Source organism: Ursus arctos, unplaced genomic scaffold, assembly GCF_023065955.2.
Source record: "Ursus arctos isolate Adak ecotype North America unplaced genomic scaffold, UrsArc2.0 scaffold_3, whole genome shotgun sequence".
Lineage (NCBI taxonomy): Eukaryota > Metazoa > Chordata > Mammalia > Carnivora > Ursidae > Ursus > Ursus arctos.
This window is the reverse complement of record NW_026622985.1, coordinates 29413762-29427212: the sequence shown is the minus strand read 5'-3', so window position 1 is coordinate 29427212 and position 13451 is coordinate 29413762. Positions and strand designations below refer to the sequence as shown.

At 37.3% G+C, this 13451-nt stretch overlaps 1 protein-coding gene across 7 annotated transcripts in view; it reads right to left on the bottom strand.

Moving 5' to 3' along the window:
* RUNDC3B (RUN domain containing 3B) overlaps positions 1–11960 on the bottom strand; it is a 130603-nt gene extending 118643 nt beyond the window's left edge. For all 7 annotated transcript variants that reach the window (XM_044386260.3, XM_044386266.3, XM_026504935.4 and 4 more), the window contains exon 1: positions 11412–11960. In XM_044386260.3, coding sequence (XP_044242195.1) covers positions 11412–11536 — 125 coding nt within the window. In that variant the 5' untranslated portion in view covers positions 11537–11960. The remainder of the gene's footprint in view (positions 1–11411) is intronic.
* Between the last annotated feature and the right edge of the window lie 1491 nt (positions 11961–13451).

Here is a 13451-nt window from a genome sequence, read left to right as displayed (position 1 = left end):
GCTCTTTATTCAATAACATATTTTAACATTGGTAAACTATCTAGTAAACTAGATACAGCAGCACTACAGCAACAGGAAGAACAGGGACTTTAATATCAGAAGGCCCTGGATTCACACCTGGCTCTGCTGTTATCCATTCCTGTCAAGACACTTAACCTCTCTGAACCTCAGTTTCCTCAGTAATCAATTACCAAATTATTGTGAAGTTTAAAAGAGACAGCATACAGAAAGTGTTGAATTTTCAACTTACACAAAAATTACTAAATGTTTGCACATATCCCCTTTCTTTTTAGAACACCAGCATTTCACTGAATAATATCTAAGCATAGAGAAAAGAGGCAAAAATTTCAAGTGTCTGCATGTAAACTGATTATTTAAAGGACTTAAGAGGTAGCAATCATGGTTTATGAACACCAGAAATGCTAAGAAAACAAAGATTCCCATTTTCTGATTCTATGGCTCAAATACAAACACATATACCACACACGATTTACAACTAGTTCATATGTAGCCACAGACACTGAAGGAAGCACATAAGAGGAAAGCATAGGTTTTGAAACTAGATATATTTGGGTTTCAATTCTAGCAATGTTAGGCTTAACTATAAAACAAATCTGATTGAAATAGAAATTGCTTCAATTAAATTAAAGAATTTTCATTAATAGTCATAAATGCTTATCTTTTTCCTCCCAAAAGCATATTCTGTATGCATGACATAAATCAATGGATTTTCCTCAGATGTTAAGCAGAGATGTTTTTTGTTTTTAATTTTATTAAAATTTTAACATATATATTTTTTAAGATTTTATTTCTTTATTTGTCAGAAAGAGAAAGGGAGCACAAGCAGGGGGAGCTGCAGGCAGAGGGAGAAGCAGGCTCCCCGCTGAGCAAGGAGCCGATACAGGACTCAATCCCAGGACCCTGGGATCATGACCTGAGCCGAAGACAGACGCTTAACCAACTGAGACACCCAGGTGTCCCTTAAGTTATATTTTTAATATTAATTTTGAGACTTCATCTGAAATACAAAAGATGTACTTTATAACTGTAAATACTAAGAGAAACTTAAAATTCCAAAATCAAATGTTAAATCTGAATATATGAGGGATACTGTTATCTTATCCTCTTCTAAGGACAATCACCACTACCAGGAAAAATAGACAATGTCATTTCATTTAATGCAAAAAAAAAAGTGTTCATTTTGTGCATTTTCTATCTTATAGTTAATATTTCAAAACATTATGCCTTTTATATTTTTTACCTATTTTTGTGAAATAACTTCTATAAAATTGAAAATTAAAGTAGATTGCTTTGGTAAGGAAATACCAAAAAATATATATTTGTTTAGTTCAGCCTCACTCTTTTTTTTTTTTTTTTAACTATTATTCAAACACTGGAAGAGATTAATTTTTTTTCACGTTAAATTTCAATTAGAGTAACTCCATTCAAAAGAAAGCAAATTCTACCACTGAAGCTTTTAGATATTTAAAACTCTACTATCAGGGCACCTGGGTGCCTCAGTCGTTAAGCGTCTGCCTTCGGCCCAGGGCATGATCCCAGGGTTCTGGGATCAAGCCCCACATCAGGCTCCCGCTGGGAGCCTGCTTCTTCCTCTCCCACTCCCTCTGCTTGTGTTCCCTCTCTCGCTGGCTGTGTCTCTCTCTGTAAAATAAATAAATAAAATCTTAAAAAAAAAACCAAACAAACTCTACTATCATTAGAGATTAATCATTAGGATGACTTTTAAAAAATAAGTGATGATGATTCTTCAATTCAACCTTTAGCCTTATTTTGGAAATGTCCATCCACGGCTATTATTCTTCACTAGTTATAATTACCTCATTTGATAAACTGCTGGAAAAAAACTTGATGCTGAATAAACTATGATTCTAGTATTTGAGAAATTCACATTCTAGTAAAAGACAAAAAGATAATTAAATTACAACATAATTGGTAATACATTTATTTATATATCCCATCCCAGAAAAGACTTCAGATTGCTTAGGGGGGCACATAAAATACCATCAGTTGGCTGCATAAATTAAAACTGGGGAGGAAGATGAAAAATGTGGGAATGAACTAAGGAGGATGGAGTAAATAATGGCAGACCAGCGCTCTCACAGAGTACAGCTAGAAAAACTGGGAGAAGGGGGAGGAATTACAGAAATCATATGTTTGAAGCCTGCAGAGAGTGGCTAAAACAGTAGGAATTAGGTTAAGACTCCAGAAAGAGGAAAGCTCAAAAATCAGTGGACTGCTATAGTTGCTTTTACCCAGGAATGTCTGCCGATTCTGAGTGTGGCAGGGTCTAACTCCCACAGAAGGCTGCTAGTGGGTAACAGAAAAACCAGGAAAGCTTTTGAAGGAGACCTGGGTAGGCCTCAAACACTTTCTTGTCATCAGAAGACTAAAATCCTAATCAGAAAGCGTCTGATTAACAGAATAAAGCATCTGGTAGTTCCAGAAGACAAACTAATAATTTAGGACTACCAGAGAAAGGGTGCTGAAAATATACCAAACTTAGGTTGAAAACCCTGGATGGTCAGGGGCAAATGAAAGGCTGAGCAAGACTTACCAGGGTTGAAATACAGCCTGGATTCAGCACCATCCCTGACTGGATGAAGGTGATCAGCTACCACTCTATCTTCCAGAGGAATTTAACATTAGTAAGGAAAGTGAGTACTACCCTATACTATGAGCCACGGACACTAGTATGCTCTTGACCACGTTTTCTTCAAATTGATCCCCATCAATTGATCCCCATTCCACCTGTTTACTCCTCTGTGGTCTTTTTCTACTATATGTTCCAATGAATACTTTTGACATAAGGTTGACAAAAGGCTAAGTAGAATAGCACTTAAAGGGGGCGCCTGGGTGGCACAGCGGTTAGGCGTCTGCCTTCAGCTCAGGGCGTGATCCCGGCATTATAGGATCGAGCCCCACATCAGGCTCCTCTGCTATGAGCCTGCTTCTTTCTCTCCCACTCCCCCTGCTCGTGTTCCCTCTCTCGCTGGCTGTCTCTATCTCTGTCGAATAAATAAATAAAATCTTAAAAAAAAAAAAAAAAGAATAGCACTTAAAGAACAACAAAAGCGCTGAAAAAATTTAATACATACTATCTGGCATTCAATAAAAAAAGAAAATCTAGATATGCCAAAAAATAAGACTACATGCCAAAGAGAGAAAGAGAGAAAACACAATAAAAAGAGATGTAAGATGATACAAATATTCTAAATTAGTGATGAGAACTTTAAGATAACTATGATCAATATGACCTAGGGAGGACAGGAAAAGATGGATATAGATAAAAATATACACATTTTTAGAAGATTAGAATCTATTAAAAAGAATCAAATTAAAATTCTAAAGCTATCTGAAATTAAAAACTCAAATTTTAATTTACTCAGTAGATGAGAAACAGTAGAAGACAAGATTAATGAAAAGGAAAAGAAGTCAATAGAAAATATACAAACTGAAGCAGAGACATAATAAAGAAGAGAAGATACAGAAAAGAAAGAATGTAAGTCAAGTGGAGCCCGGTAAAATTTAACATACATGTAACTGGAGTATAAAAACAGCCAAAATTTTTCCAAACCTGAGGGAAGAGCAATGGCAAGGGTAAATATGTAGGTAAATGCATATGTGTATTGCTTAAATATCAAGTATAAAGTACAGCAATAAAAGAATCTTGCAGAATTTAAAATATATGGAGACTTAAAATGTCCAGGCTGAGAAGCAATAAATGGTTCTAACACTACTGGAGAAGCAGTGACAGTTAAATTTCTATTACGCAGTGATAAATCAAGAGTAACTGCCAAAAGGATAGGAAACTAACATATATACAGAACAAGAAAAAAAATTTATGACAAGTTCATTGAGAGAAAAACTGGAATAGTGGAATAAATAAAAAATACTGATATATAAGAAGGCAAGGAAAGAGAAAAAAGTAAAATACAATAACATTAAAAATAAAATACAATAACATTAAAAACCCAAATACAATAACATTAAATGTAAATGGACTAAATACTCTAAATAAAGATTAGATAAAACCCAAAACTCAATTCTATCCTGCCTACAAGAGACACTTTAAATTTAAGGATAAAAAGATTTAATGGTAAGGATGGAAAAAGATACTTCATACAAACATTAACTGAAAGAAAGCTGTTTTAACTATATTAATAACAGACAAAATAGACTTTAAGGCAATAACAGTATTAAAGATAAAGACATTTCAAGGTGACAACGGAATCCAACCCCTAGGAAGAGATCACAATTCTTCTTCTTTTTTCTTTTTTTAGGATTTATTTATTTGAGAGAGAATATGAGCGGGAGGGGCAGTGGGATAAAGAATCTGAAACAGAGCCCGATGCAGGGCTTGATCTCATAAGCCTGAGATCACGACCTGAGCCGAAAACAAGAGTTGGACATTCAGCCAACTGCACCATCTAGGTGCCCCAAGAGATCACAATTCTAAATCTGCACACACCCAGTAATAAAGCAACAAAATACTGACAGCAAAAATGACAGAACTAAAAGAGGAAATAGACCAAGGTACACTCAGAGACAGACTTTAACGCATCTCTCTCAAAATTAGATAGACTAAGTATATAAAAAAACTAGTGAGGATAAAGAAGATATGAATAACACAATTAACATACTTAGATACAATATAGACAGAACATGCAATCGATGACAGAATATATATATTTTTAAATGTACATGAAATATTTATCAAAATTAACCACATGTTATATCATAAAGCAAGCATAAACAAAATTTCAAGTCTGAAATCTTTCAGAGCATGTTCTCTATTAAGTATGGTAGAATTGAGTTAAAAATCAGTATCTAAAAATAAATAGAAAATCCTCCACTGTTTGAAACCTAAATAATAAATTTTTAAATAACCCATGAGTCAAAAAAGAAACCCCAACAGAAATTTAAAAACATTTAAAACTAATTAATAATAAAGATACATTTCAAATCCTGTGAGCAATCCCAAAATAATGCCAAACAAGGGCATCTGTAGATTTAAAAGGCATATATTAGAAAAGAAGAAAGGCTAAAAAACAATGACCTAAACTCCCATCTCAAGAAATTAGAAAAAGAACAGTAACTTAAAGTAAAAGAAATAATAAAGAAATCAATGAATTAAGAAATAAATGTATGGCAGAGAAAATTAACAAAGCCAAAAGCTGACTTTTGAAAAGATACATAAAATTCATAAACTCCTACCAAGAAAAAAAAAAATGGGAAAAACAGAGATGAGCAATATCAGGAAAGAAAATGGAAAATTACTACAGCTTTTTTAAAAAATAAAAAGTTATTAAGAGGATATTTTAAAGATCTTAAGAATAAATTTGATAATATACATGAAGAACTCACTGAAGGCTGATTCAAGAAGAAACAGGAAATCTGAATTATACAGTGTCTATTAAATAAATTGAATCTGTTACTAAAAAACTTCCCACAAAGACAATTAGCAGTTCAGATTTCTTCCCTGGTGAATACTTTCAAAAGTTTAAGAAAGAAATAATCTAATGTTATACAAATTCTTCTACTGAAGAATATTTCCCAACTTGCTTTATAAGGTCAGATAATCTTAATGACACAACTAAACAAGGACACTGTAATAAATAACAATTACAGATAAATCTCTTCCATGAACATATACGTGAAAATCCCAAATGGAATTAACTCATTGAATGCAAAGATATGTAAAAAAGATAATACAGCACAAATGAGTGCTTTTATTCCAGAGTAGTTTAACCTTCAGAAGTCAATCAACATAATTCACTATATAAACAGAAAAAAAGGGAGAGAAATTATGTTTATTTTGATAGACAGAAAAAACATTTGATTGCAAATATCTAATTCATGGTAAAAATTTTAATGTTTTCTGCAATACTCTGGTCCTAGCCGTGCAGTAACACAACAGAACAAAGGCATGAAGTTTTTAACAAGCAGAGGACATGACTGTATTCAAAATTTTTAAAAATTAAAAAACTGCAGAAAATCTGTTAGAATAAGTAAATCTTGTGAGATTACAAGACAAATATTTTTAAAAGTTGATTTTGTGCCTATATATCAGCAAAAAAAAGAAAAGGAAAAAAATTTAATGATCTGTTATAATATCAAAATATAAAAGAAGTTTAAAAAAGGATGTAAGTGTATATGTATATTCACAACTACAAACACTTTTGAGAAAAATTTCAGAATATTTAAATACATGAAGGGTAATGTTCTTTTTCTTGACCTAATAAGTGCTAGTTACAATATAGTGTCCTCTTTGCAAAAACTCACTGACCTGTACACTTATGTTATGTGCACTTTCTGTATGCAGACTCTAAGTCAATAATAATTTATATGAAAAATGTGGAAGCAAAATAGAGCTAAGAATAATGCAAAATGCATTACTCCCATGTTCTACATATCTTTTAGAGCTTGGCCACAAATTTAACACTAAAATTTCTAAAGCTGTGTAAGAAAAAAGAAGTTGTCAGTTACACATTTGTGTCCAGTAGATATAAATAAACCAACTGCCTAGAGATACAATTCTTGGCACTAAAATAAGACAGCTATTTCTCATAGAAATCTTCACAAAAAGAAGACACTTCATGACATAATAAACAATGTTCTTGACACCAACTTCAAGAAGACCTTCTGTGACTGTTTCTTCTGATGACACACAAATACAGGCTGATGGAATCTTACCAATGCACAATTGTGAAAAAGCAACTGGTGACAGGAGTGTGTGAAGCAATGCTATCTACATACCCAGCTGCTTTCTGATGATTTGGACCTACTCAGATAACTTCTAAACTTGTAAGACTGAATACATGAGTGGATAAGCTTCACATATTCCCCCATGAACATCCTTTCAACTGAGCTTCTGACATTTATCAATTAGCAGTGAAGATAAGCAGTGAAGTTAAGATAAGCAGGGAAGTTACGATAGGCAGGGAAATTACATGTGTGGAGGACAGCTGTTCTCCCTGAGTATGAACCCATTTTAGCTAGGGGAAGAGATAATGACCTATGAATGCTGAAAAGCTTCTCCAGGACTAATTGCTGAAAAGATGATCATGCTACCTCCATCATGAATACCTATCGGGCTCTTAACAATCCTTAAAAATGACACTGAAACCGCTCCAAAAAAATACAACTATTAAAATGTTGATCAAAGACCAAACCCAAAGTTCTGCCACACAGAGCATTACTGAAAGAGTTTTAGCCAAAAATATAATCACTGTAGCCAAGGTATGAACAGTCTCACGAGGCATATTCAAGCAAACAGTAACAAGGAAAGTAAGTCACTCAATTTAAAGTTATTTAAAAGATTATACTGCCAATCATACTAACATTTTACATAGGTTCAAACATAAGAATAGACATTTTTTCTGATTATTCATCAACTGGACTGTTAGGTTCAGAGTGCTAAAGCTCACTTACTTAACTGAGGCCTCTGGTTGCCTTTTTTTTTTTTTAACATATGATAAATTTACTTATCTGCTTTCCTAGTTCACAGCCAATTATAATAAGCATGTGAGGATAGGAAGCACAAAGGAAAGAGCTGCTAGAAACAGGCAGAGTTGTAAGAAATTACAGATAACTTGGTAGGAAGCAGCAGCAGAATACAAAAGCAGACAAAAAAACTTCAAACACGCTATTTTCTGGGGCCATGTTGCAAGAAGCTCTATGCATCTCAAGAGTCCTCAAGGGCAGCCACTGCAAAGGACATATTCACAGAAAGAGATTCAGAGTGAAGTCCTTAATAAAGATTATATTATTCTTTAGAGTCTTTTTTAAAGAAGGTAGCAAAATGTGTAATCCATTTTTAAAAGTGGTTCACGCAAAATGTTTTAAATATTAATATTTATTGTGGCTTAAATTTAAACACTTAAATTATAAGCTTCAGTTATACAGAAGATTGCAATCCACAACTAATGCTGAGTAGAGCACTATAGTTGATGGGAGAATTTTAAGCTTAACTCAAATATTAATAACATGGAAAATATAAGCACCTCATTCCCTGACTACACTGGAAAAATAAGGCCCTACTGTTACTTGAAATAACATTCAAATTATGAAATAATATCTTCACCTACAGAAAACCAGGAATAACTATGTACATCTTATTAGAAGTACTTTAATTTGAAAACCATCTTCACTCATGACACTTTCTCCTTAAATGGTTCTTGTTAATCCACAAGACAGGAAAATTATGACTGTGTGAGGAGTTTCTCTTAAGGTATTGATGTAAGAGTTTAACAAATGTTATATTAAAATCTGTTTATGCATATATAAACTGTATACTTTAATAGCTTTCTCATAAAACAGTGTTAACCTACAGAAAGAGACTTTTCATTTTAATTCTCTTTGTCAACAGAAGTAAAAATCAAAGGAATATGTAAGTTTTTCAATAAAACATGAAACTTAAAAATGACATAAAAGATGACTAATGTACCTGATTTTCTATGGATGAAAAATAGAGATTAAAAAAGGCCTGCAGGACTTAAAAAAATCAATTTTTCAAAGTTCCAAATAGCAAAGAATATGCAGGGAAAATACTAGTCGGTACACAGAGCCAAAATCAGTCTATGAATATTTTGGAGTTGAGTGTGGAATACTTAGAGGCCTCAAATGACCTACTTTCTCTCCACCACAATCTGTAAAAAAAACATGATAAAACTGTACTAAGTATCATACAAGTATTTTTAAGGCTACAATACATAAATGTTCAATAGAACAAAAATAAGAGATGAAATAATTATAGACATAATCACAATGAAATAAAATAAAATTAAATTCAATCCTGACTATCTTACCTAACCCAACAACCCATTTCAAAATTTCCACACCATAACAATATTGTTCTTGTACAAGGCTTTAAACCTAAGGAATTGCTTAGTTACATAATAAGGCTTTAAAACTAAGCTGAGAATATACCTAAGTTGTTTAAGGGGTAAAGAAAAGCATATCATATAAATATTGTAGATACAATAGAATGATACGTGGTGGTGGAGGGAGTATTTTGTTTTGATTTGCTTTGGTAAACTGTTCACAAGTTTTCTAGAACATCAGTAGAAAAACATAAAATGGAAGGCACAGTTCAAAATGTTTTTGTTTGGAGAGAAAAATGCACATACCTCATCTAGCTACCCTGAAACATATGTCTACCATTACCCTGCTCACATTCAGAGAAATTCAAAAGAAAATATCAACACATTTTATCTGAAGTCTATTATTAGTTTTAGGGTTGTTATTGAAGGTTACTAATGATCTAAGCTGATTTTACAGTTGTGAAAACCAGATAATGAGATGTTTGCATGGCTTGTTAAAGGACATAGAATTAGTTAACGACAAAATAAACTTAGAACTCAAACTCTAAACCAACTTCTTCACAACTTCAATATCAAATCACCTCTAACTTCATGAAAAATGAATTCATTAAGAGACAAGGGTGATATACCACAATTTGGTAACTCTGAAAGGCAAAGAAACATTAATGCAGAAATATTGATTTGTTCAGGCAGAGCTACTTAAAACATACAAATGGCCTAGAATGACTTTTTTTCCAAAAAGTAAAAGTCTTTCAGACAAAGCCTATCAAACAGATCCCATTACTATTGAGATGGATGGTTATTTATATAAACCATCAACTCTTTGTACATGAAGAACAGCCTTAGTAGTAAATCCACATAAATAAATACACAAGTTGAAATCTAGACCAGAAATTGAAATTTATTTTAGCTACAATACTAAATTTATGTGTAAATTATAACTGAGATCAGCACTTATATTCATTTTGCAATAGAAAACAATAATTATGCAAATAAATTAATGAAAACACAGCAAGCCCAGACAACTGCCCACACAAATCATTGTGATATGACTGAAATTTCTTAAACATAACTTAAAATGTTATTTAAATAAGATTGAGATACAAATCCATTCTTCTGGCCTGCCTCTGATAAGAGAGCAGATAAACATCAAGTAACCCCAAATCAGCCAGTACAAAAATGGAGTAGCAAAAGAAAGAGCACCCACCACTCAATTTATTCATTCAATAAATATTTACTGAGCATCCGATTCTATAGTGTGAAGAATTATTTTAAAAAATAAAATAAAAAAGACAATTGAGCAAAAAGCTGCCCTGTGAAGTTTAACTCAGAGGGAGCTTTTATGAAATACATTGCCCCGAGAATGTTGGATCCTGCTTGAAATGATCCTCTTTTAAAAAAAATTAGAAGAAATCAGTCTTGCTTATTGTTCTATTTTCCTAACTTAAAAAAAGATGATTTACCTGGACTTAAAAAAATTTTAATAGCTGTCTTCCTCAAAACGTTGCATCCTAGAGAGAACAAATGGTAAATCAAACCAAGTCCACATTATTTTACTGTGTACAGCTCAAAGTGCCATACAGTTGGTGAGGCAGGTCTTCCTGCTATTTAGGCAACATCTGTAAAAGTCCAGGTTAAAAAAACAAAAAGTCGTTCAAAGTTATTGAATATAAGTCCTAGTATAAATATCTGTATGCTGCGTCAGATGCTTGACACATTTTTACACAAGAAGAAATACACAGAAATTGAAAAGGAGAAAAAGGTGTGATCATTTTTTAATTCTTAGAGGATTACCAATGGTTGAAGCTGAGGTGTTTGGTGAAATATCAGTCATTTCTGAATACAGATACTAATTATTCCCTTTATGTTTCTATATTTTTCTAGAGTAAAAGAATACTACATTTATAATTAGAAAACCTTTAAGTAAAGGCAGACTTGGCATAAATCTTTGACACGAAAACTAGGTATCCTTCACAAGTCCCACTCTTAATAACAACTGCAGAAACTGCACAAGCACTGCATTTTAAAAGTGGAGAGAAAACACACACACACACACACACACACACACACACACACGGCAGGCTTGTAGTAGACACTCGATACTGGTGGAATGAAATAACTGAATGTATGCGTAAACAAGCCAAAACAAAAACAAAATGCATTCTGATTTTGAGGCAACACAGTAAACAATCACAGTAACGACGACTTTACCAAAAGCTGGCTGACAGCTTAATGTGCACTAAATGAAAGAGCTTTTCCTTCCCGTCCTCCTCTTACTCTGACACTAGAAGACACATTCAAAACAAATCCTCCCCCAGCCCCGCCCCAAGCTTCTCCTCTCTCAGTTCCAGTCCTGAAACTGTCGGAAAGTCCGGGGCCTCACGGTGCCCAGACCCGGGCCCCTCTCAGGGCGCTCGCGCCCGCGGACACGCCCGGTGCGGAAGAGACTGGGGCCACGGCTCCCCCAGTCTGCAGGACCCCCAGGGGCTCGCGCGCTCACGCGCTCGCCCTCAGCCCTCGGCGCCGGCGGCCCCCTCCCGCCGCCGCGAGCTGCGGGCCGCGCCGTACCTGCACACCGTGATGAGGTTCCTCCTCTCCACCGCAGCATTGCGGGCGCTCAGGCTCTTCTTGCCGCCGCCGCCGCCGCCCCCGCCGCGGCTCCCGCTCAGGCCCCCCAGACTCCGGGAGGCCATGGCGGGCTGACCCCCGAGCCCCTTTTGTCTGCTGCGACCCCTCCCGCCCCCCACACCTGCTCCTTAATGCTCTTGCTCGTTTCGCGACCGTGGGGGTACTGGAGGGTCTTGGGGGAAGGAGCGGGGACCGACGGAGGGTGTGGAAGACCGCGGGGGAACTCGTACCCGGGCACTGACGGCTCGCGCTCCGCACGAAGCTACACACACACACACACACACACACTCACGCGCACACACGCACGCACCTCCCCCGCCCTCGCGCGCGCCGCCGGCTGCCGGGCGGCGCGTGCGGGGCGGTGTCGGGCGCTCCTCTGCTTCCCGAGGGACCTCGGTTGCCAGCACGCGCGCGTGCCCGCAGGCCCGCACGCCCTACCACCTGCCTTCGGCCGCCACTCGCGCCCCAGGCGAGACTGCTGCGGTGAGGCCACGGGCCTCGCGCGCGCAGCCCCGCCCTCCCTGCACCTATCAGGCTAACGCAGTCCACCTGGAGCCAATCGCGGCACGCGAGGGGCGGGGCCGGCCGCGTGGCTCTTTAAAGTAACGTGCTCGAGCACCGCCCCGGCGCGTGGGCAGCTGTCAAGACGCCGGGCTCGCGCTCGCAGCCCGCGTGCCGCAGGCGGCCGGCACGCAGCGGAGCCCGCCGCAGTTTGCTCGGGGATTGTGGGATGCGGGGCGCCTGAGAGCCCCGGGAGAATGCTGATCGTTGCGGGGAGCCCAGCTTTAACTGCTGGGATCTCTAGCTTTAGCGGCTGATCTTTTTCACGCCGGAAGCCTATTCTCAGGTCCTCAGCCCCGAAAATGCAGCAGCGCGGCGCTCGCAACAGACCCAGGACTTGACTCCCAGGAAAGGAGCAGGGATCCTTTTGTCCTAACTCCCTCCCCTGGTCTGGAAAACAGCCACAAATAGCCCGTGGAGGGAGACTGCCGATAGAATATCCCCCTTGGGCGTCTGATGGTGGGATTTCCTGACAGTCCACGCCACGTCGCTCCTACCCTAGCCCCAGCACGTCCTGCAGCCAGGACTGACCGCCCGCGTGAGAACGAGCGCGGTGCTGATGTGTATCCTTCTCCCGGCCTGAGCAGAGACCCCGGAACTGGGTGAGGAACAGTGAGTCTAGGGGCAGTTGGGACCTTGGCTCCACTGGGCTGCTCCGGGAGAATAGTGCCGACCTGGTCGCGCGTGTTTGGAATCTAGCGCCCACTTTGCAACACTTCTTCACCCTCCTGCCTTACCAGCAGGAAGGTCCTAGCCTCTGTCTCATTCTTCCGCACTCACCTAAGTGGCCGTCTATCTCCTTTGCATCAATATGCTCAGATTTCAGAGTGAAATCCATAACTACTGTCCCTGTGGAGCCTAGCACGGTGGCCCGCATACAACAGGTTCTCAATAAATGTTCATTAACTTGAAGTTACATTTAGCATTATTTTACTAAGATTTTACAATTTTGGTGGTTCCAAAATCCATATAACTTCCATCTCTGGTTTTGAAGTTTCTATCAAAGAAGACTCATAGAACATACAGTTTAGTATAGATATCCCTGTATTTCATGTATATTATACAAAGGAGCAACTGTCACTCCATGTTGAACGCTTTAAAAACAGTTGTATAATAAAGCTGTAGATGACTAATATCTGAGTTTGTAAAAAATTTTAAATCTCTAAAATCATTAAGGCAAAGACATGGCCCTTTCAGCCGCTAAGTCTAATCATAGTAGAATAAGGATCTATAAAGGAAAAAAATACTTGTCTTAACTAACTTACTGCAATAAACATTCACACATTAAAATTAGAGAAAATAACTTAGACTTTAAACTTTCTGTTTCACAATAATAAAAGCAGGAGGGTTTTCTATGTCGGTGCACTTGTTCCCAAACATTTCTTGTCTTCTCTATGGTAACGTGGAAGCTTTTAAGGA